This window comes from Parus major, chromosome 1 (genome assembly GCF_001522545.3).
Source record: "Parus major isolate Abel chromosome 1, Parus_major1.1, whole genome shotgun sequence".
NCBI lineage: Eukaryota > Metazoa > Chordata > Aves > Passeriformes > Paridae > Parus > Parus major.
In genome coordinates, this window is record NC_031768.1 from 12,874,831 (window position 1) to 12,895,929 (window position 21,099).

Consider the following 21,099-nt stretch of genomic DNA (forward strand, 5'->3'; position numbering starts at 1 on the left):
CAACAGAGTACCTTCAAAGACTGTGCTTTCTGTAATCCTCTGAAGACAGCAACATCTTGTTATTAGATGAGTGATTCAATCACCTAGGTAAACATTACACACTTGGTGGCAATCATAACCACAACCATATTTACCTCCAGGCACACTTCCTGTAACACGGTGTTCACAATACTGCCATTTATAAGCCTAAGCAGATAAATTATTGTGATAATAAGTCCTTACATTCCTGCATTCTACCTACAGAGGAAATTACAAAGTTAGTTTTTACTCTATTGAAGCAATCCACATTTCTCAGAACCTGATCCATGCGGTGGCCAGCCTTTTCTACAAAGAGCTGACAGAGATATCTAGTGTCATTAAGCCTTCTCTGGCAAGGTCCCAGACTGGGGACTAAGTACAGATTCTGCTTCTTTGCTTATGTTAACTCATTCTCAGTGGCAAAAATTTGGAGTGCATAGTCATACTCAGCCTCTCTCAACCACCTGTGAGATGGATGCATGTCTGTCACGACTGGTAAAATCCCATGAGGAGAGTTAAACCCTTTGTAAAGACGTATCGATCATTACTTTGAAACACTTCACTAAAAATCATATTGATGCTGGAAGTGTGAACCAAACAATTCCTTTACAGGGCAGATCATGGAGAAGTTGCAGTAATAGCGAATCGATTCCAGTTAATGGACTCGATGAGTGCTGTGACAAATAACTGCTTTCTCATCCCCAAAATGCACTACACACCATGACCAAAAGGGTTATCTTTTATTATTCAATAAACATAAATTATAATAGATGTATTACACTTTCATAAGGTAGAATACTGACTGCCCTGTTCAATAATCAAGGTATTTCTAACTTCCTCCTGGTTAACCAAAACCTGATTCCAAACAAAACTCATTTGTTATCCTCAACCAAGGAGAGGATCACAAAGTACTGCTGTGGAGGGGAGGAGGAAATTCCTGGTAACCTGGTAGCAACCACCCTTCTCTCTCTCAGGTTCCCAGTAAACTGTGAATGGAATCACAATAATATTTTATCTTTCGATCCAATCGCTCTCAATTCTCCCTTGACTTGGAAGGTTTCACTATGAAAAATAAACATCTCTGTTTCTGTATGTATAAACCAAAATACAAGCTCAAACTTGGAAAATACTCAGAAACCTATTTCCATACATACAGAAAGGGCTGAAAATAATCCCTGGAGTTAATCTGAAGGTAGAATCTAGCTCTCTGATTCTGCCTACTACATCAGCTGGTGTCACAATTCTGGTCCCAACTATTCTTCATCACATGCCCATATAATTCTAGCACTAATAGCACAGCAATAAATAAAATATTGTACTATTACCACTATGAAACACCTTTCCCTCACACCGAAGAGATTTCTTATCCCTACCCACCCACCAAACAAAAACACTTTCCATGCACGACTCTTGTGAGAACATGATTACAGAAGTCATCACCATCATCTACAATCATATTTTCACCTGCTCATGTGGTGTACACCTGAGGGTTCTTGGCAATACACTTCACGGAGGTGTGGGAAATTTCGGGTTCAGAACGAGCCCTGTCATCTTTCTTCTCTTAAGCAAATATGCCACGCAATCCCAAAACCTGTGTGAATGCCATGGCCTCTTATGTTATCTTATTTATAAATATTTTACTCTTTTAAGTGCACGAAATACTAATGCAAATGCTTTGAACATATACACAAGAGTCAGAACAGTAATATATATATAAAAGGCAATTCAAAGATCTTGAAGATGCTTTTATACTGCGACCTAATGTGCAAGCAGTAGACCACCCCACCACAGGCAAGAAATGAGAAATTTTGAGGGCTATTGAACACTGAATTTTCACAGCTGAACAGTATAAAGTTATTTAGTAGTGTTCAATAGCCTTCAAACTCACTTCTGCCTGAGGGTTACAGTGGTCCAGTAGAAAAAGACTGTGAAACAAAAACACTGCAATACAGGTTGGACCAAGATTTTTTCGGTATTTTTTAAAAACCCTTTTAAAGTTCACATGATTTTATGTGTTTTGAAAAATATAGACAGTTCTACAGATGTCACACGCTATTAATCAGACAGCATAGACAGAGCATCTATATAAAAGAAGATTTGAGCAAATAAAGATGCTACTAACAATGCTACAGGTGTATACGTGTATTAAAAAGCAATGAAAAACTATTAAAAACCTGCTCCTTCAGGGACACCAGCTTCCAAGTCCAACCAGTTCTTTACGAATTTTGCTACGGCACAAATGGCATACGTAAGATATTGGGGGCTTTTATTCAATTACTTTTAGCTAGCAAAACTAACAGCTCAACAGCTGGGTAAGATATGGGATTCATTTTATTGTCATGAATATTGACTTTTACAGGGCTTTTTAAAAGGGGATCTAAGAGTTGGCATTTGTTTACCAAGCATACAAAAATGAGCATTTAAATATTCCAGTGGGAAACACAAAACAAGTTCCAACACAATAATTAGATTCACTTACTATAAATTAAATTACATCCTGCTTAAGGAAAAAAGTTGGTCAGTTTTTCCATTTATGCTTGCATATTTCAGCTTTTACCCATTCCCCTAGCATGGATGTTTCATTGATGGCTGAGGGTAACACTTCAAAAATGAACTAGCTAAACAAACTTCCCAGCAGCACTTGACAGAGCTACACCTATTCTTCCCCATTTCCAAAGCAGTACAGAATTAATTACCAGTTCTATGGATCTATTGTAAGTATAATAGACTAAAGAGCTATCACAGACACATTTATTGTAAAAGCACAATCCCAAGAGTGTCTAGTAGAGGGCCAAAACGATTAACACAAATGCTTTGTCAGATCAAAGATAAAACCTGCACCGCCCAATTGAGGAATGAATTAGAACAGTGGGTTATCTTTCAAATTAACCAGGGCAGTTAGTGAGGAAAATTTCATGAAAGTGTAATTCTTAGCCTTTGTGAATCCACACAGCAGGCATTCTGCCAGCTGACAAGATGATGAAATTTTCATGCTTAAAAAAGCCCTCTTCATTTCCCAATTTAGATTAGCTAGCGTTTCTCTCTCTTTTCATCTATTTGCTCTTCTGAAGCAGAATTAAAAAAAAAAAAAAAAACACACAACAGGATCAATCTCTCATAGAATAAATGCATTTCTGAGAAGAAATAAAATCTTTCCATGTAATTTAAAAATATATTTACATATAAGAGCAAGATTATCAAAATTGGTATTGTTAATATCATTAAGAAATCTGTAAATACTGGAGCAATGGTAAATATGTTTTGGAAGTCAAACAAAACATACCAATGTTTAATGGCAAAAAAACGATTGCAGAAGCAGATATTTTCATATAAAGGCAAGTCATTTACAAAAACAAAGAGATTGTAGCAGGCTCACAAAATTCTATTTATGCCCTTACATTTGCATCTTTTTAAAGGAACGTAGTATATCATGATTGTATTTATTTATTTAACCCAGTTTCATGTGCCAAAAAGGGCAAGTAGATTTTCTACTTTTAGATTTTATGGCACTCCCCCTTGCCCCTAAATTTATACAGCCACATATAAAGCATTTCAATACACTAAAGGAAAAAACAAGCAACATCTTGAACACTTAAACACTTTAAAAAAAATCTGATTCAAAGCTCACTGAAAGAAAAGTACACTTATTTATCTCAGTGAGCTGTGGATCAGGCTGAAAGGCTCTTGATAGAGCTGTATTCATAAAAGGCAGCTCATTATTTACAGGTTAAAAACCACATTTTCGCATTTTACATTTTTGTATTATTTGCCATTTGATGAATATATAAACAAAATAATTTAAAAAAAAATATTAAAAATGGAGTGACAATATATTTGACCCTTATAAATTGGTGTTTCTGTGCCTTTTAGATACAATTACTACAATAGGAGACTATTTAATAAGAGCCTGAAAGTTTCATTAAATGTTTTGTTCAGACAGTTCTTTGCCATAATACTTCTGGGTGTGTCTTTATAGTTTATAGGATTATATATATTAGTGCAAACACCCATTTGATGAATTTCAACTCCAGCTGTTATACAGTCACTACAAGTATTGGATGAAAGGAATAAACTAAAAGTCTTAGCATCTGATTTTCTAGGAGCTAACAAGACACTTGCACAACTCCATGAAAAGTCCTTTTGTAAAAAGAAAATTCATGTGCAATCTGGAAATTACTCTCACATTTCCAGAGTCTGAATGTATTGCACAGCAAAACAATGGTTTTAAGCCTGATTATAGCTAACTAGTTTAAAAGTAAATTCTCTAGTAAAAAAAAAATCTGAAGCTTTTACTTACATGGACAAATAATTTTCTTTTTAATTATCTTCATTATCCAATATACCATTTAGTAAGATACTTAATAGATTTATGTAAGCAAATTATGATGTTCAATATTCAAACATTACAGTTTGGTTCATAGTTTGGTCTTAAAAGAAGACAAAAGAACAACCAAAATATAAGCAGAATAGCACAAAACATTAAATCACTTTTTGTTCTTATCAGCAGTAAGAACTTCTCCTGCCCTTAAAGACATCTTTCTTCATACAAGTTTACTATTATATCTCTTCTGCATGTGTTTTCAAACACTTTATATGTTTGAAATTATTTAGCATGTGGCACAGTCTACTATCATTATGTACATATATCGAATCTAAAAAGCACTTTTCATGTAAAAACAGTTGGTGTAAATATATTACTTAGACCCATTATTTAATAACACTTTAATAAAATGATAATTTTGCAGACAGGTGGGCTTTCCAATAAAGTAACATGAGATCTCACATTTTGGTGACTTTACCTGTCCAAGTCATCCTTAACTTCAAGGGAAAGGAACAATCTATCTCTACCTTGTGAAATAATGCTTGAATTGAAATAGTCTTAGAAAGTTTTGTGCTTCTTTTGATGCTAAGATCTTCAAAAGAAGTGTTTTTACCTTCAGAAATTATTAGGCTTTCAGAAGAGTTTAGAAAACACTCACCTATAATCACAATAAGAACTAGTACAGAAGAAAGATGACACAAAACATACTCTTTAATACACTTGCACTTAGTATTAAACCACAATAATAATTCTTAGTATTGTAGCTGCTGTTTGCAAAAGAATTCTGTAATACTTAAGAAAACACAGAATAAATTCAGCACATCATTCAAATTTGGTACGGGCCAAATTTTCAAAAACAATTTACTTTTTTGGGTGTACCAAAAGTTATGAGCACATAAACGTTATGAATGTCTTAAAAATTTATGTCCATCCTGCAGCTGTGTAAGCAGGCAGTGTTGGACAATCAAAACAAGCAGCTAGGTGTTGCTGCCAGCCAGGCAATAGCATGAGATGCTCTATGAAAATTTTACCAAAATAGCTAGATGCCAGTACACAAAATATGATGCTTCTAGCATATTAGAAATGCAAAACACATTGATATAAGTTAAAAAGCATGGTGAGTTTTCTCCTAAAGCTGGACAGTGAGAGGACAGAAATTTTAAATATTACACCTTTTTTCCCAACCACTACCACTGGCACTTTGGATTTCTTGCATTACCCCTCAAAAAACCAGAACTGCATCAATTTAATTAACTACCCATCTTTCTCCTCATTTTTTCCCTTCCCAGTCATTATTAAGAAAGATTCATAGTATATCCCTTCTCCAAATTCTCCAAAGAATTTTTACAGAGCTATATTTGGGTTCCCTTTTCACAATGAAAGACAATATATATCAATTTGAGTTGAAGACAGAGAATCATATTTCAATTACATGAGTAACTGGTATCTACATATTTGATAGGTTTCACAGATTTTCCTAAAAGCATTGAGTTAATGCACTCTGGCTAAAAATCTGGAAAACAGAGAGCTACTAGATCTGTAATAATGCTGACACACACAGTTACAAAAATATAAATATATCTAACTATCTTGAAGATGAACTGAGAAAACAAACATTCTAAATTAATTTTTTAATTCACTGATTGTTTTATTTTCAGAAAGTTGGGGGTTGATGTTGCATGCTTCTACCTTACACAACACAAAAAAAGGCTAACATGACAGTCACTAAAAACTCAGTGCTACTTCAAAAACTCATTTCATATAGCAGAGAATTTTCTGCATACTTACACTGTAGTATTTTCTGAGGTAGCGTCTAATGTCCAACAGTAACTTGTTGTTCATTTGAACCACATAGCTGAAAGGAGGCTCATCACATTCTGTCTTGCTGCACCTTTGTAAGCTGGGTTCAATAAATCGCCCCTGAAAACCAAAGTGTAAAAACAGCATCATTATGACTGATGATGGAAACAGATGTTACCACAGGAGTTTAGACAAAATACCTATATCTTTAAAAGTAATAGTTTTAAAGAGCCCATAATATCTAGACCTTCTTTCTTCCCATCATGGTTGGCCATACCCATATGGGAAAACTGCAGGGCAGAAATAATTTCATCCTGTTCTTAAGGAAAGCTCTTTTAGAGAACACACCACTAAGTTAATAATTCTAAAAGAGATGCTGAGTAAAAAAAAAAATATCTGTGGACAAATGATGCTCCCCCATCTCCACCCAAAAAACTCCAGGTTTATTGTTTTATCAGAGACAAGCTTCAGCCTCAGTCTACTGATCAGAACTTTGAAATCAACCTGATAGATACTAATTATGAAATTACCAACAGGGCTGTAGAGACACACCTCATTCAAGAAAAAATCACATTATCATCTTTCATTTTCTGCAAGTTCAAAGTACAGCTCTTATAGTTTTGTACCATCTCATTCCCTTATTTTCAAAACCTTCTGAACACCTGACATTAAAATTTTAGGACTTGGAAGTGTTGTGTGAACAGCTAAAATTAAGCTTGTGTAATTCTCACTAATATAACAATGGTCTGGCAGGCTGGACACTCATGCAGCTTTCAGAAAACTTTCCTTCAAGGTAAGACTCAGCTGTTGTGAGCCATCTTGGCTAAACCCCCACTCACAATGCTAATTAATTCCAGGTGAAATACTGGGGATTTTTGGCTTGGTTTCAGGATTTCTTCTGTTCTCTTTGGTGGTGGGGATATATTTTTTTTAACGAGTTTGACACGCACTCCTCTCCAGTTAGCCCATCTGCAACTTGTCAAGTCTACATGCAATTAACTGTCTTATTTACAGCTGCAATGAACAAAAGTCAAGGATTCACAAAGTATCACTCGATTTGTATGTCTTTTCCTCTTGCTTCCAAAGACCGCTTTATTTTGATTCAAAAAAATGCAAAACATCTGCTGTTTGTCCAAATTAACTTAAAATAATTACTTTTAATTTAGATAAAAGATTTATTTGCTTTCAGTTTCAAGGTTTTCACTACTCTGAAGCTTGCTAATTTGCAGATGACTAATATATACATAACATGCTGTAGAGTTAAATACTTGGCCCTCTTTCAAGTCATGATCCAAGGTCAGAGATACATTTTTTGGCAGAACTTCTCAACAAGAATGTTGTACCCCTATGACTTTTTATTCAATTCAGAGAGACAGAAGGAAAGATAACACAGAAAAATCTTACTGTCAAGAAGGGAGGTGGGATGTAGCAAGATAAACATAAGTTTAAAAAGCACTTTGTTCCAATTATTATGATTTAGGGTAAGAAACTGCCATTGCTATACAAAAGTTTTATTAAATAGAGAACTGGAAGTTACAAAGGTGCTAAGATAAGGATTCCTTTAAAAAGTGACAGCAACAATCATTCACGACTGTGGGCAAACAGATTAATGAAGCCAGAAAATCTCACATGTTCTGCGAGACGATGCAGCTGAAATGCAAAAATGGGAAAATATCTCAGCACTATCCTATCAGCAATTATCTGCTTCAAAGCTATAAATAGGAGGAGAACTAAAACAATATGGTATCTTCTACATCATATGAATTCTGTCTAAAAAGCTGTTCTACAAGCATTTTTCTCCCTCACCAGTGAGCAGAAACGAAACAAACAAAAAAAACCAACTAACCGAACCATCAAAGACATTGTCATAAATATTTTCCGTTCCACATTTGAGGCAGCAAAACTTGAATCTTTCACAATCCCTATATTTCTCCTCATCAGTGAGCTGAGCTGGGCCACCAACCAAGGCATCATTCTCATCTTTATGGTAATGGTGATGGACTCTGAATTGGGAGGGATCCAGTCCTATTAATAAGAAACAAAAATTTCAAAAGACTAAGAGGTCAACCATGCAAGCAGGCTTATTTTTCATATGCTTGGTGAAGCAGATTCAAAAGAAAGTTACAAAATGTAAATTCAGAAGCTGAAAATCTCTCCTTAGAAAAACTTCCTCTATAAAACATAAATACATTCTACAATTTTTAACCATGAATAAAGGTTCATGAGACATGAAGAAATCATCTTACTTATCTTCTTACGCAAGATTGCTTTATAAATAAAACAAGCACACTGCATTATCATGGGAGTATGCACGAGAACATTTTGTTTCTGAGGAAACCACTCCTAACGGATAGCTTTATTGTTATTTTCTTCTTAAGTTACATTGAAAATATTTCAATAAAAATGTGCATCGTTATTAAGAAACAGTCTTTAAATCAAAATGGCACCATTAAAATCAAAAACAGAGAATAAAAACCCCATTAAAGAGACGCGGGTGCACTGCTATTACCAACTCCTTCAAGTCCGTACACAACTGCCAACTCTGATTTCAATGCAGTGGTCGATTTCATTTTGGCTCAGTGGTTAACAGCATGGAGGTTTCAATCTAATGCAGTGGTTAAAATTCAGCAGCAGCATTTAAAACCGCAGCGCTGGAGACAAAGTGCTTTATTTTTGATTGCCAGAACTCAAGATTTTAAACAAATAAATACACAAAAGAGATCCCAGAAATACTGATTCAACCACAAATAAGTAAATAAGTAAGCAAGCACGAAGTTCACTGTTCTAGGAATAAGACTGCCAGAGTAAACTTAATAAAAATCCTCAAGTTTTGTCATCCTTTGTCATGTGCAACATTTTAAAAGCCCATGCATCTCATTTACAGGGTTTTTTTGTTAAGTTCAGGAAAAAACACATGTTGGGAAAAAAAAACTTAATCAAATGAGCACGAAGGAGAAAACCTTCAGAAAACTATGGCTCATTTTAATAGTAAAACAAAAAGATCAGAGAAGCACTTAAAAAAATATTTTTAACAGACATTAAGCCAAGTAACAGACTACCATGTAATAAACCATATCCTGTATAAAATTCAGTTTAAAAAATGTAGTAATTCCTGTAAGAAATGTAACAAAGATTATAAATGGAAAGTGAAGCTTCACCTTATTACTAACTGTACTGTGACACTTAAAGACAACAGTTAGGAACAATATTCAGTTAAACTACGCAAATATTATTGAACTTATAAAACAGTTGTATTATACAGGCAAATATGTCTTGACTTTAGTACCACTACTCTGAATTTTTATATTGCAATCTTAAACAAATTCAAGCACAAATTAAAATTCCATTGCCAAGTAAGTTTATTTGGCTCTTGATAGAATATGGGTTTCACTAAAATTTATTACATCTTCTCAATTTTGTCAAAAGAAAAAAAATTTCAATGCATAAAGGTAACAATTCACCTCCAGGAGGTTTCTAAACTTTTAATACAGTTCTCCACTACTCATTTAAAGAAAAAGCATACAAAGCAAAATACACTGCTAATAACATGTTTTACACTTTAATACACATGGTATCCCCCAAGAAAGATTGTACGGGGGTTTTTTCTGCTTCTCTCTTTTTTTTTCCTTTTTTTTTTTTTTAATAAAGGGATTGATAATATATCTGTAGCACACAAGTAGTAGATAAAACATTTAAAAAGGGAACTGGATTCAGATTTTGCAAAAAAATCAAGTATGCAGTAGGTTGGATCTAAGACAGTAATGGTGAAAACAAAAACTCTCAGTTTACTCTGAGCTCAGAAGTGGAATGAAAAAACATCATTCCAACTTTCTGATACAGATAACCATTACAGTTCAGCTAGAAATCATCGGTGGTTTTCTGAAAGGCAAATATGGAGCAAAGCAGCCCACTAAAAGATAAAAGGAGACAAATTCTGGTCTTCAGACAATTGCAGTTTTCCAACAATGTGCCAAAGACAGTGACAGTAAACACTGGTCATTTAATATTAATTTAATGGGAAAAAAAAAATCATTGTGAGAATTTAAATCACACCTATCTCTGAACTTTTTTAGATGTTTTGGATGGAAAAAACAAAAAAATAAAATATTCTGCTGAACCAAGCATACATCTAGGTTTTGGTGTGTAAACAGCCACAGTGAAATAAAAGGGTCTACAAATCAGGCATTTAAAGAACATGTATCTTAATTATCTTGTGGAATTGGGAACTATTTTATCTATTATCTCCTTTCAGGAATAGCTGGTTGGTTCAGTTAATCCATTTCAGCACCCTAACTGGTATCCCCTTGGACCAGGTCACACCGGTCACATTATTTTACTTGGTACACAAAACGGGGACTATCTAATAGGGAGGTGGAAAAAAATTAATATCTGGTTTTGGTAATTTTTAAATGAATAGGTTGAGACTAATCAGTGAACTGTGAACTCTTTTTTTCTTTTTTTTTTTTTTTACTTTCATGACATCACAAGAAAATAAAAATCAAAGGTACTTTGACTTACTCTGACAGGAAAAAGTCTTCAGGGCTATCATTAAATTACCTGCACTGCAGGTAAGCTTTATCACCTCGCCAAAACTACAAGGCTGGATGCAGGACAAAGCACTGCAACATTCCAAACGTGCTGACGAACGAACGCAGTGTGACCAAACTAATTAATAAAACTAAGTTCGGGGAATTGCTCCTGATTTTTTTAATATAATTATTAAAACCATTACTAACTGGCAAGCAAAGCGGATCACTTAAGAACCTTGAAAAAACTGACAGAGATTTTTACCAAACGCAGTATTTTAAAAGCAACATTTCTGCGGATCGCTCGTGCACTTCCTTCCCCCGCACTCCCTCACGCAGGGGCTCCGCGGGAGCGCCGCGGGGCAGTGCGGGGCCGGGGGCCGTGCTCAGGGCCGTGCCCGGGGTCTGTTCCCGGGGGCCGTGCCCGGAGGCTGCTGCCGGGGGCCGTGCTCGGAGGCTGCTCCCGGGGGCCGTGCTCGGAGGCTGCTCCCGGGGGCCGTGCTCGGAGGCTGCTCCCGGGGGCCGTGCTCGGAGGCTGCTCCCGGGGGCCGTGCCCGGGATGCCGCATTCCAGCCGCAGGTGCTCGGGGGCCGGGAGTTCTGCCCGCACCTTTCCCCAGGGAGCCCGCGCGGGAGGCCGGGAATCGCAGCCGGTGCTGCCACCCCGCGGCCGGCGCCGCGCACTGCAGCGGGGCCCGCGGGGCCGGGGCCGCCCGCCCGGCCGGGCTGTTCTTTATTCATTCACATCGGTATTGCTTCTTTTATTCATTCATATTTTCACTCTTTTATTCATTCAGAGCGCCCAACGCGCTTTAACGATTCTCAGGTTCTGAGCAGGTCTGGAGCACCTCTAAACACTCAGCCAGACCACAAACAGCAAAGTTCACATGCTCTACGGCTAATTATTGTATTGTCATGAAGTTTCGTCACGACTTTAATCTTAATTTGCATCACTGTCCTTTCACTTCACTCCCTAATGTGAGGTAAACAACAAAAAAGTTAAAACCTGAGGTAAATTCTGCATGCCACAAGGAAAGCATCCACCCTGGTTTCTGTCTGGAGAGTTCAAGCAGCTGCTACACGCTATACTAAAGATACTTAAACAATTCTCTAATAACATTTTTTTTAAAAGACAGTAAAAAAACCTAATATATTTGGTGCTGGTGGGTTTCTTTACAAGAAGCAGTTAGCATATAGACACAGTGTCAAAGCAGGGAGCAGTACAGGGAAGTGCTCTTCATGACAAGCCTCATCAGGACCCAGTAATGACTCCCTAAAATCAGACAGCCTTCCTAACAAATGCCCGGTGCCAAGCAATCTGCAGAGCACCAAAGTGCACATCCCTCTGTAAGGCAGCAGAACACATCTCTTTCAGAACATCGTGACACTGTCTAGGACAGCAGCCGTCAACTTCCATCGTCTGAAGCAAATAATATTATGTAGTAACAGCTACAAAAGTCCCATGATTGAAGAACTCTGCTTCCATAACGTCTGCTTATTTCTGACAGCACACAAAGAAGATAAATTTTTCTTTGAGACAAGGAGCAGTACTTAAATATTAACAAAAAAACCTGATTTGAAATACAGTAAGAGAATTGCTGTGCCATACAGTTCTTCTGGTTTAAAAGCAAGATATCCTAAGGATGAATTAAGGTCTCCAAGATTTACGAAGATCAGATTTATTAAATTATATGACTGGCTAGACTGCACGCTTTATTTAGTTTTACAAATTGTGACAATCCTCATCTTGTCACTGCATTTCCTCAGAAACTTCAAAGCAAAGAGAGTAAACGCAGGAGTATACCCATGAGGTTCTTGTTTTTATGAACAATGAACTTCCGTCTCTCAAATGCTAGGCAGACCTCCTACAACACCCCAAAACAAGGCAGTTTTCAACTTGATTCCATAGCGAATAAATATGATATTTAAGGGGTTCTTTGCAGTTTTAAAGTTGCATTATTTGCTCTTCTTCAGTGTCTAAAATAACTTGAAATTACTTGCTTTGAGCACAGACAGAACAAAGAACTTTTCAGCCCTTTGATGTGAGCCAAGCTTCCCTAGCAGAGTTCAATTTTATCTACTCAAGACAAGCAGGGTGACAGGAAACATTCACCTTATAAACATTATTCACCTTATAAGCATTATTGTAGATTCTGTTAAACATGCAGCCAAGATCTTTCTTTCTACAACCACTCTCCCTATACAGACACATTCTACATAACACAATAAATCTGATCAGTGGAGCAAGACACACACAATGAGACTGCAACAGGGTTTTGGCCCATAGATATGATGCTTCTGTATCCTTCGGAACAGGAAAATGTGCCTTTTTGCAACAAGATGGGAAAACAATGGGAATCTGGATGTATATCATGATGAAAATACTAAGTAAAAAAGCCCAACTTAGCATCACAGATCAGTAAGCAATTTCCATATTTTCTTGTTTTAGCAAGTTGGACTCAAGTATCTTGTACTCTTCTGAATCTTACAAAGATTTTTGATTTCTATGAAAGAAAACCACTTGACTATGCCTCCAGTACCATTAAAAAAACCCTGTAAGATAACTTCAGCTTGCAATGACTTATGTACAGCTCTGATCAAGTGCTGTATATGAAAACCTAAGCAGATCAGAAGTCTTGAAAAAGACCTGACCTTACCCTCAAGCTCAATTTAAGCTTTCCCAAGAAAACAAAGCTAGGGAAGGTGATACAATTTTGATTGTACAGCAAGGTCACACTGAACACACTTCAGATCTGAGACTGTAATAGATACATTCAGGTTTTCAGACTGACAATTGTGGACTATTAATAAACTCTCAGCTGCATGATGTGATTACAGACCATAAAGAAATCTTCATCTGGAATGTACTACAAGCACAAAAAACAGCACAGGCATTTGAAAACAGTAGGTGCTATCAAGTGGCACAGAGTTCTTAAGATCTGGGTAGTTAACTTAGGTGTCTGAAGGGAGCCACTCTTTTCTGAAAATCTAACCTGTTGTGAGTAAGAGCTCTGAATTTTACCGTAAGTCTACAAGACTAACAATCTTTGCCAAATAAAATAAACTAGCTTCAGAAATCGTTCCTGTCTTTTACCTAAATGAAGTACAAGTTTGCTGCCTATTTTAAGCCCCTTCAACCTAACCAAGAGTGCTTGACCTTTTCAGTCAGGCATACCACACAGTCGACTCTGACATCAAGGGAAAGTTGGATACCAAGGTCTTGCCACATAATAAACAGGATGATTTGTGTGGTCAGCCTGCATGTGTGGAGCAGGGCTGACACCTCCTCAAAGCATGAGAGCTGTTGAGGACACATGACAACATCAAATGCCTCCAAGAAACACCTTTGCTGACTAAGAAAAAGCAGAATTTCTGTCTTCAACCCCTTCTCAACAACTCAGAAATGGAGATGGAAAAAGCTGCATGTTACAAGGATTGGTTTGGGAGATTAAGATCCTTCATGGCTATAATCCCCCCTCCTGAGAAACAACAAGGCAGGACCTTTCTTGCACATATTCTAAGTACAATCTCCAAGCTAATCAGCTGTTACTGCAGGAGCTAAAGACATGCAGTTACACAGGTGAAGGGTCCTGAGGCAACCTGCTACCAAGTGATTTTTAACTGGCCAAATCCTGGATCTTGGCCTCCTTTACCTAAATACAAATGCTGATGACTAACTCATCCTTTGAGTGTTTCAATATTCTGAACAAAGTAATTTTTGCAGGTCTGAACCTCCTGTAGACACAGGCATAGCACAAACACATTGTTAAACTGACACGGTCACAGTGCAACTCTCTAAGAAGTTCTCCTAAAGAAAAGGCAGTCTCATCAAGAATTTCACAGCCAGCAAAATTAACAACTTTTCCATGTCCTTGAGCAACAGTTTTAAAAATAATGAACTACATGTGGGATAAAAATCACAAAATTTCTGTTTATCAAGTGGATGGAGTCAAGTCTGTTGGATAAGTAGATCAGTCAAGTTTGTTTCCTCCCCACTTCTGCAGAGGAAACAACACTAAAAAGAATACACACACCAAGCATAGCATTTTCAAGAAGAGAGACCCAATAGAACTGTTAACAAATTTTCAACCTTTCAGTTTTTTCTAGGTAAGAAGTCTAGGGAATAGAGAAGAAAGAGGCAATCACAGTTGGGCAGAAAAATCTCTAATTCTAATTATTAGACATCCTTTTAAAAGGAAAAACAACTCTAACAAGAGCAATTCCCTGTTGCTCATTTGAATTAAAACTGTTGATTTCATGGATCACTAACATTACTTATATTTTTTGACAGCACTTCTTGGTTTTGGGACCACTTAATTCCTTCATATGAAGCAGTTAAAACTGTTACAAAGATTACACGTTTCTATTATCAAGTAAGTCAGTTCTAGCAATCAAGTCTTCACTTACATCCTAGTAAAAAATTGTATTCTTTCATTATAATTATGACTGTTTTTTTTTCCCTGGGAAGATGCCAGAGATGCCAGCATTTCTCTCTGGAAAAATGTTAGTTCGGATGCACACCCCAGAACTCCTTCAGTAACCTAAGCAAAATCTCAAAGACATGCAACAGTACTGCCATTTCTGAAAAGCATATTTTTGCAACTCTGAACAAAGACTGTAAGATTAAATTCATGTCAGTGATCACTTTCTGAAAAAACACTTTTCTGCAGAAGTGATAAATATACTTAAGAGTCCACACTGCTTTCTACAGGCTTTGTAACACAAGTACAAGTTCAATGTAGAAAGACTGATGGGAGGAAGCATTTCTGTTGAGAAACATACATTAAAATCTCTCACTTTGGATCTTGCAATTCTTTAAATAAACTGAATTTAGAATACTTACCTAACCATGTTGCAATAAGAACAGAATCAATTCCCTCTATAGGCTCACATATTCTAGCAACTACTGGATGTATTTGCTGTGACAGGTAGTACTGAGTATCAATTTTAAGATTTTCTTGCTTTTTTAACTGTTCTGGAGCATATGCTCGCTGGCTGGCACTGAGATCTGATCCATCCTAAGAAGACACATACAAAACAAAGTGTGAAAAAAATCTACACAAGGAATTATACTTCAAATATTACGCATTATTTTAATGCAAAATTGTTACACACTCTTTTGGTTGATTTATTATGCATCCAACACAAATCCAACAGTAGTAAAAAAACTGCATTGCTGATGCTGGCATCAACTAACAAGTTCAAGAATGCAAAACCAGCTTGTATTATTGCAGCCTACATGTGCAAATCAGTACAAGGAGACAGAGTAAACAGTCCCATCTGTCAATTCTGAAATGCACAATGAAAACACATTGTAACCATCAGCCCAGTTAAAAATACACAGAGGGCATGCATTCTGGATTCACTTTGTACTAAACCAGCATTATCATTTTGCACAACAAGCAAATTCTAAGTCATGGATATCAAAACTATATCTGTTTTGCTAAGAAATTCATATTCTTTAATTCTATAAAGAAGCTAATAGAATCAATGGTTGGAGAATGAACCTTATATATATATGAATGAGAATGAACCTTATATATATGAACCTTATAACCGTATACTACTCATTGGTATATGAATAAATAACAGAGGCAAGTGTGTTGATTTCATTGAGGAAATTCTAAAATATTCAAAAATACTGAATGAAATGTATGGTGACATCTCAAGCCAGAAGAGAAACACCACTCAGAGGTTAAAATATACATTACATTCTTCTCCAACTTGAAAGAAGAAGATAAGGGGAAAATAATTTCATTTGGAAAGGCAATATTAAATTGAAAACAATATACATGGAGGAATTAAGAATCAGATCTAAGATGACAGTAGTTTTGGAAAATATAACTCATTTAAATCTGTAGAATCATAATCTCAGTCCTCGACTAGACTTGTAAATTTCATTTTTAATGTGTGTCAAAAATCTTAGAGCAGAATTTAAAGCAGTATTTTAGCAAGATTCTGTAACAGACAAACATTTATAGGACTGGGACAGGGTGGAGAGAAGTACCACAACTGTTTTGGGGTTTTTTTGCTAAGTACAGTCTCTTTTTTGATTTTTTTTTCCAGTAAAATAAAACTAACACATTAATACATGACACCTTCATTTCTTCATTTAAGACGAGCTACTGGTTTCAATAGGGTCAGCAACCATGGACTGAAAACCCATCACTAATAAAGACACACTACAAGCCATTGGTCCCTCCCACTCCTTTCAGACAACTTAGTATTCAGAACAAAATTAATTTAGGACTATTCAGCTCATCCAGCTGCTTTGCAAAAATAATTACAATGCAACTCCTTCAGCTCCTTTCTTTCAACAAGTATATTCTTCTCTTTTATTGTGCCACTGCTCAGCCGCACCCGTTGCCCAGCTCTCAAAAGTCTGGGCAGCTTTGGGATGCCAGGCTAAGAACTCTCAATTAAGTCAAATACAGTATCTTTCTGTTTGAAAATAACGAAGGAGGTGAAATAATCACATTGCCAAGTTCATCAGCTTGACCTAAAAGATCCCTTAGTCCATCTAACTCAACCTACACTTTTTTTTTAATTAACAGAACCAAAGTGGAGTATATATTTGTGAAATAGTGATATGCATTTATAGGATAAACACCTGAACCAGAAAGTGGCTCAAATTTCCCAATCTATACATCAGAGGTAGCGCCCGATCCAATGACCATGAATTGAAGAGACAACAGTGTGAGACTGGAAATAACAATGACACTATTTAACCAACAACAACGATTATCTTTCCACAAATGAAAGGTTCTTCACCACCAGAATTTTCTTCTGCTTAATACAAAGACTAGGCATATTCTTTAAAGTAAGTTCTAGCTCCAAACATGAATGAATTCAGGTAGATTTTACCAGTCACTATATGGAAATAGTTGCTGAGTTGATCAAAATGCTCTATAAAACCAAATTTAGTGCAGAAAATGGACAATTTTAAAATATAAGACTACCTCACCAAAAAGAAATGTCAAAACTTATTTCCCAGGAGCTGAGTTGGTTTTCTTTGCCACATCTCAAAACAATACCTAGTATTTAGCTATAAAGAAAGACATTTTTACCTGACAAATGATATATGACACTGTGTCTCCTGCCTTCACCTTTCGGCCTCCATGAGAATTTATCCACATGGCAACATGCACATGTGGCAAGGCTTTTTTGTCAGGATAATCCTGGGGATCTTTTGTCAATGCCTGAAATATCAAAGGGTAAAACAGAAACACAACTATGAGAAAAATCTATTACTTCAGTGATGGGCAACTCAGAACTTTCAGATACAAGATTACATAGCAGCCCTTCTACTATTCACAAGCGCATCTGAAACACAAAGTAAGATAAAAAAACTGTAACAAACCTATTTGCCATATGTCAAGCCCTAGGTACCAGTCCTTCAAATTTTATAAATGTTACTATTAATTGAACAAAAGGATGTTTTTACAATTACCATCTAAAAAATGCATTAGCGTTATGATCATAATGCAACTGTTTTAAAATTAAACAATTGAAGATGACAATATTATACTAAATACAAAAACAGAGCTAGGTATTACCCTCTTAACTCCAGTTCCATTTAGGTCATACAGTAAATCTGAATATTGTGTAGCTCAGTGTATCTAACAAGCTCTGTAGCAAGAGAATACAACTGAATTTAAATATTTCCGTGCATCTCATACTACTGAGACTCCACAATGAGTTTTTCATTTAAATAAAATAAAATGGTACATTTAAATATTTACTGTCACCCCAATTCTTAGAAAAAACTCTACACTTGACTTAATAGTTAAATACATTTTTTTCTGAAGTAGTAAAACAGAGGAACTTTAGGAATTGAAAGTGAACATTTTACTATATATATCTCTTACAGGGACAAAGTGCTCTTAGAAGATTTGCATCAGAACATTCTTTTTTTAAGTTAACCATAAAATTCAGTGATTTCTCTACACTCATATGAAAACCTGAACACATTTCTTAACTGATTAACAGTCTTACAGAGCAGACAGATATCCAGCTGGCAAAAGAAACAGATTTTGGATGGACAGCTGATAGACATCTTCTTCTAGAAGCATTAAGAGGGGCATGTAATACCCAATTCACTGGTGAAACACCCTCCCCAACAGGAAAGGGGAGTCTGAAGCTGAAAATACACATTTTATCATTGAGGATTCACAAAAAAATCCCCAAAACCACAATGCTATTGCTAAAACTGCTGTAGACAAAGCTGTAGACAAATTTTACTTCTTGTTGCAGAAAAGTCTTGGATGATGTCTCAAAATGACTATTGGCTTTTTTATATGGAGATTTCTAGGGAAATGCTATGAGGGTTTTCTAGAAAACAGAGTATTTGATTCTTTTCCATTGCATTCTTCAGTTTATACATTTCAAGCCTGAAATATTAAGTAACAGCTCAGGTGAAAACTCCTTCAGAAAGGATCATCATCTCAAAGTGCAGAATGAGCCTAGTAAGCAGCAGAATGGGACAAGACATTAAGTTGTTATTCTGGAGACTTGAGCTCCAGTAGGGCTTTTTTTCCCTCATCCCATAGGATCTTCACAGCAAGGCCTGAACTATTCAGTACCTAATGAAACTCCTGATATTTCACAGCACCATAAGGATTAAAAATACTTTTGTCAGCAGTCAATATAGTCAGCAACAGTAAAGTTTTTCTGAGACAGAAAAGAGCTGCAAGATCACTCACCTTGTTTATTTCAAACTGATTTGCTGGGATCTGACCACTGACCACATTTTCTCCAATTTCTATAAGTCGCTTTTGAATATTTTCCACAATTATGTCTCGGGGCTGATCAGAAAGAATCTGACCGATTACGTAGCTGCAAAAACAATATAAAAATTAAGAAAAGCTTGGCACATGCAAAACCATTACAACAGACACAATCTTCTCTTCCCCCAGATCTTCTCTAGACATTAAAGAGCCCGAGGATGAAGTCTAATGAAAAATTTATAGAAATCTGCCAGTATATTTTATGTTGTGTTTTATTTATTTACTTATTTTACTAAAAGCAAATTATTGCAAATAGTTCTAATGCTAAATAGTGATTTGGAATGGTTGAGTGCAACTATTTTCTGCTGCCATATCATTTTTCCACTTATTATTCCATTGCAGGTATCTTAAGATGGGGTAGAGGAGAACATACCAAGTAAGCAAAGTCTTGCCTATTGCTGCAAAATGTGGTTGGAAGATCTGCCAGCTGCAGAAGAGTTAGTCACTAAAGAACACTCTCCAACATTTGTATAGCTTTAATTACTAATACATTCCTAACTTGGAAAAATTTGCTTCTATTATGATGCATCTTTTCTTAGAAAATGCAAGTCTTAAGAACAGTAAGCAAGTGTGTGGTGTATTTTTACAGATGTGAAAAGTATTCATTTTTGGATACATTTGGACCATGAGCTGTTTAAATTTTCAAGAGGCATTATACAATGAGTCAGCACCCAAATGACCACCTCTCCACTCTCTCTAATTTTCTTTCTATGGTGCTAAATGTATTACTTCTACTGAATTAAAGCATTAAAATGCCCTGTGCAATGACAATTAATAGTCAATCCAGTATCTATCATAATGAAGCATCTATCAAAGGAGTCTCACAGCAAAAGGAAAGAGAAGCAGTCTTGGGGAAAGGGATCATCTCCTCAGGCTGCACCCAGAGCACTTCCAGGTTTTTTTGAGGGTGCTGAAAGTGCTGACCACCAGCTTCTTTACCCATCTAAAATAAAACATCTGACCTAGAACCTACAACTCCAAATGCTGACAGCATCTACCATCTTCACAAGATTTCAGCTCTGGTTTATTAAATGGCATTTACAACACTGTGACAAATCAAAAGCACAGCTTCACAGCAGATGCAAAACCAGATAGCGAAATCAGGAGACATTGGGATTTGCACAGGTATCCTGTTATCAATGCCAGAAGGTAACGTTTATCATCTCCTACAAAAATCAGCAAAGTCCTAACAGTGATGTTAGTTACCAATCTGTGATCTTCAAGAAACACAGTATCAATTGTTTATGAATTATGTACTGTTTAAAACAGAGTAAAAAAACACAATGCCACAAAGAAACTTACTTTCCAGTCTGTTTAGCAAGATCACACCAGTCTCTCCGGACTATATCCAGCCCTTTTAGTTCTTGTTTAGTTACATATTTCCCATCTCCTGTTGGTTCCACACTCAGAGCAGCGTATTTCTTCTTCTTTAACAATAGCAAGGACTTAAAAATTCCATCAATATCAATTTCCAACAATTTGTACAGTTTGTTCACTTCACTTTTGATCTGCAAATGCACCAACAATAAAAACAAATACAACAATTTAACTATGGACAAATTCAACTTCCCTATCTAAATGCATTGTTCTTTAGTTTTAAAACAAGTTACATTACACACTGTATTCGCATTACACATTTTAAAGACTGG

At 36.2% G+C, this 21,099-nt stretch overlaps 1 protein-coding gene across 2 annotated transcripts in view; it reads right to left on the reverse strand.

Annotated features, from left to right (window-relative positions):
- POLA1 (DNA polymerase alpha 1, catalytic subunit) overlaps positions 1 to 21,099 on the reverse strand; it is a 186,038-nt gene that overhangs the window by 94,045 nt on the left and 70,894 nt on the right. For both annotated transcript variants that reach the window (XM_033512207.1, XM_015637371.1), the window contains exons 29-34: positions 20,753 to 20,958; positions 19,367 to 19,499; positions 17,732 to 17,863; positions 15,508 to 15,682; positions 7,986 to 8,164; positions 6,128 to 6,259 (exon numbers count right to left, since the gene is read on the reverse strand). In XM_033512207.1, coding sequence (XP_033368098.1) covers positions 6,128 to 6,259; positions 7,986 to 8,164; positions 15,508 to 15,682; positions 17,732 to 17,863; positions 19,367 to 19,499; positions 20,753 to 20,958 — 957 coding nt within the window. The remainder of the gene's footprint in view (positions 1 to 6,127; positions 6,260 to 7,985; positions 8,165 to 15,507; positions 15,683 to 17,731; positions 17,864 to 19,366; positions 19,500 to 20,752; positions 20,959 to 21,099) is intronic.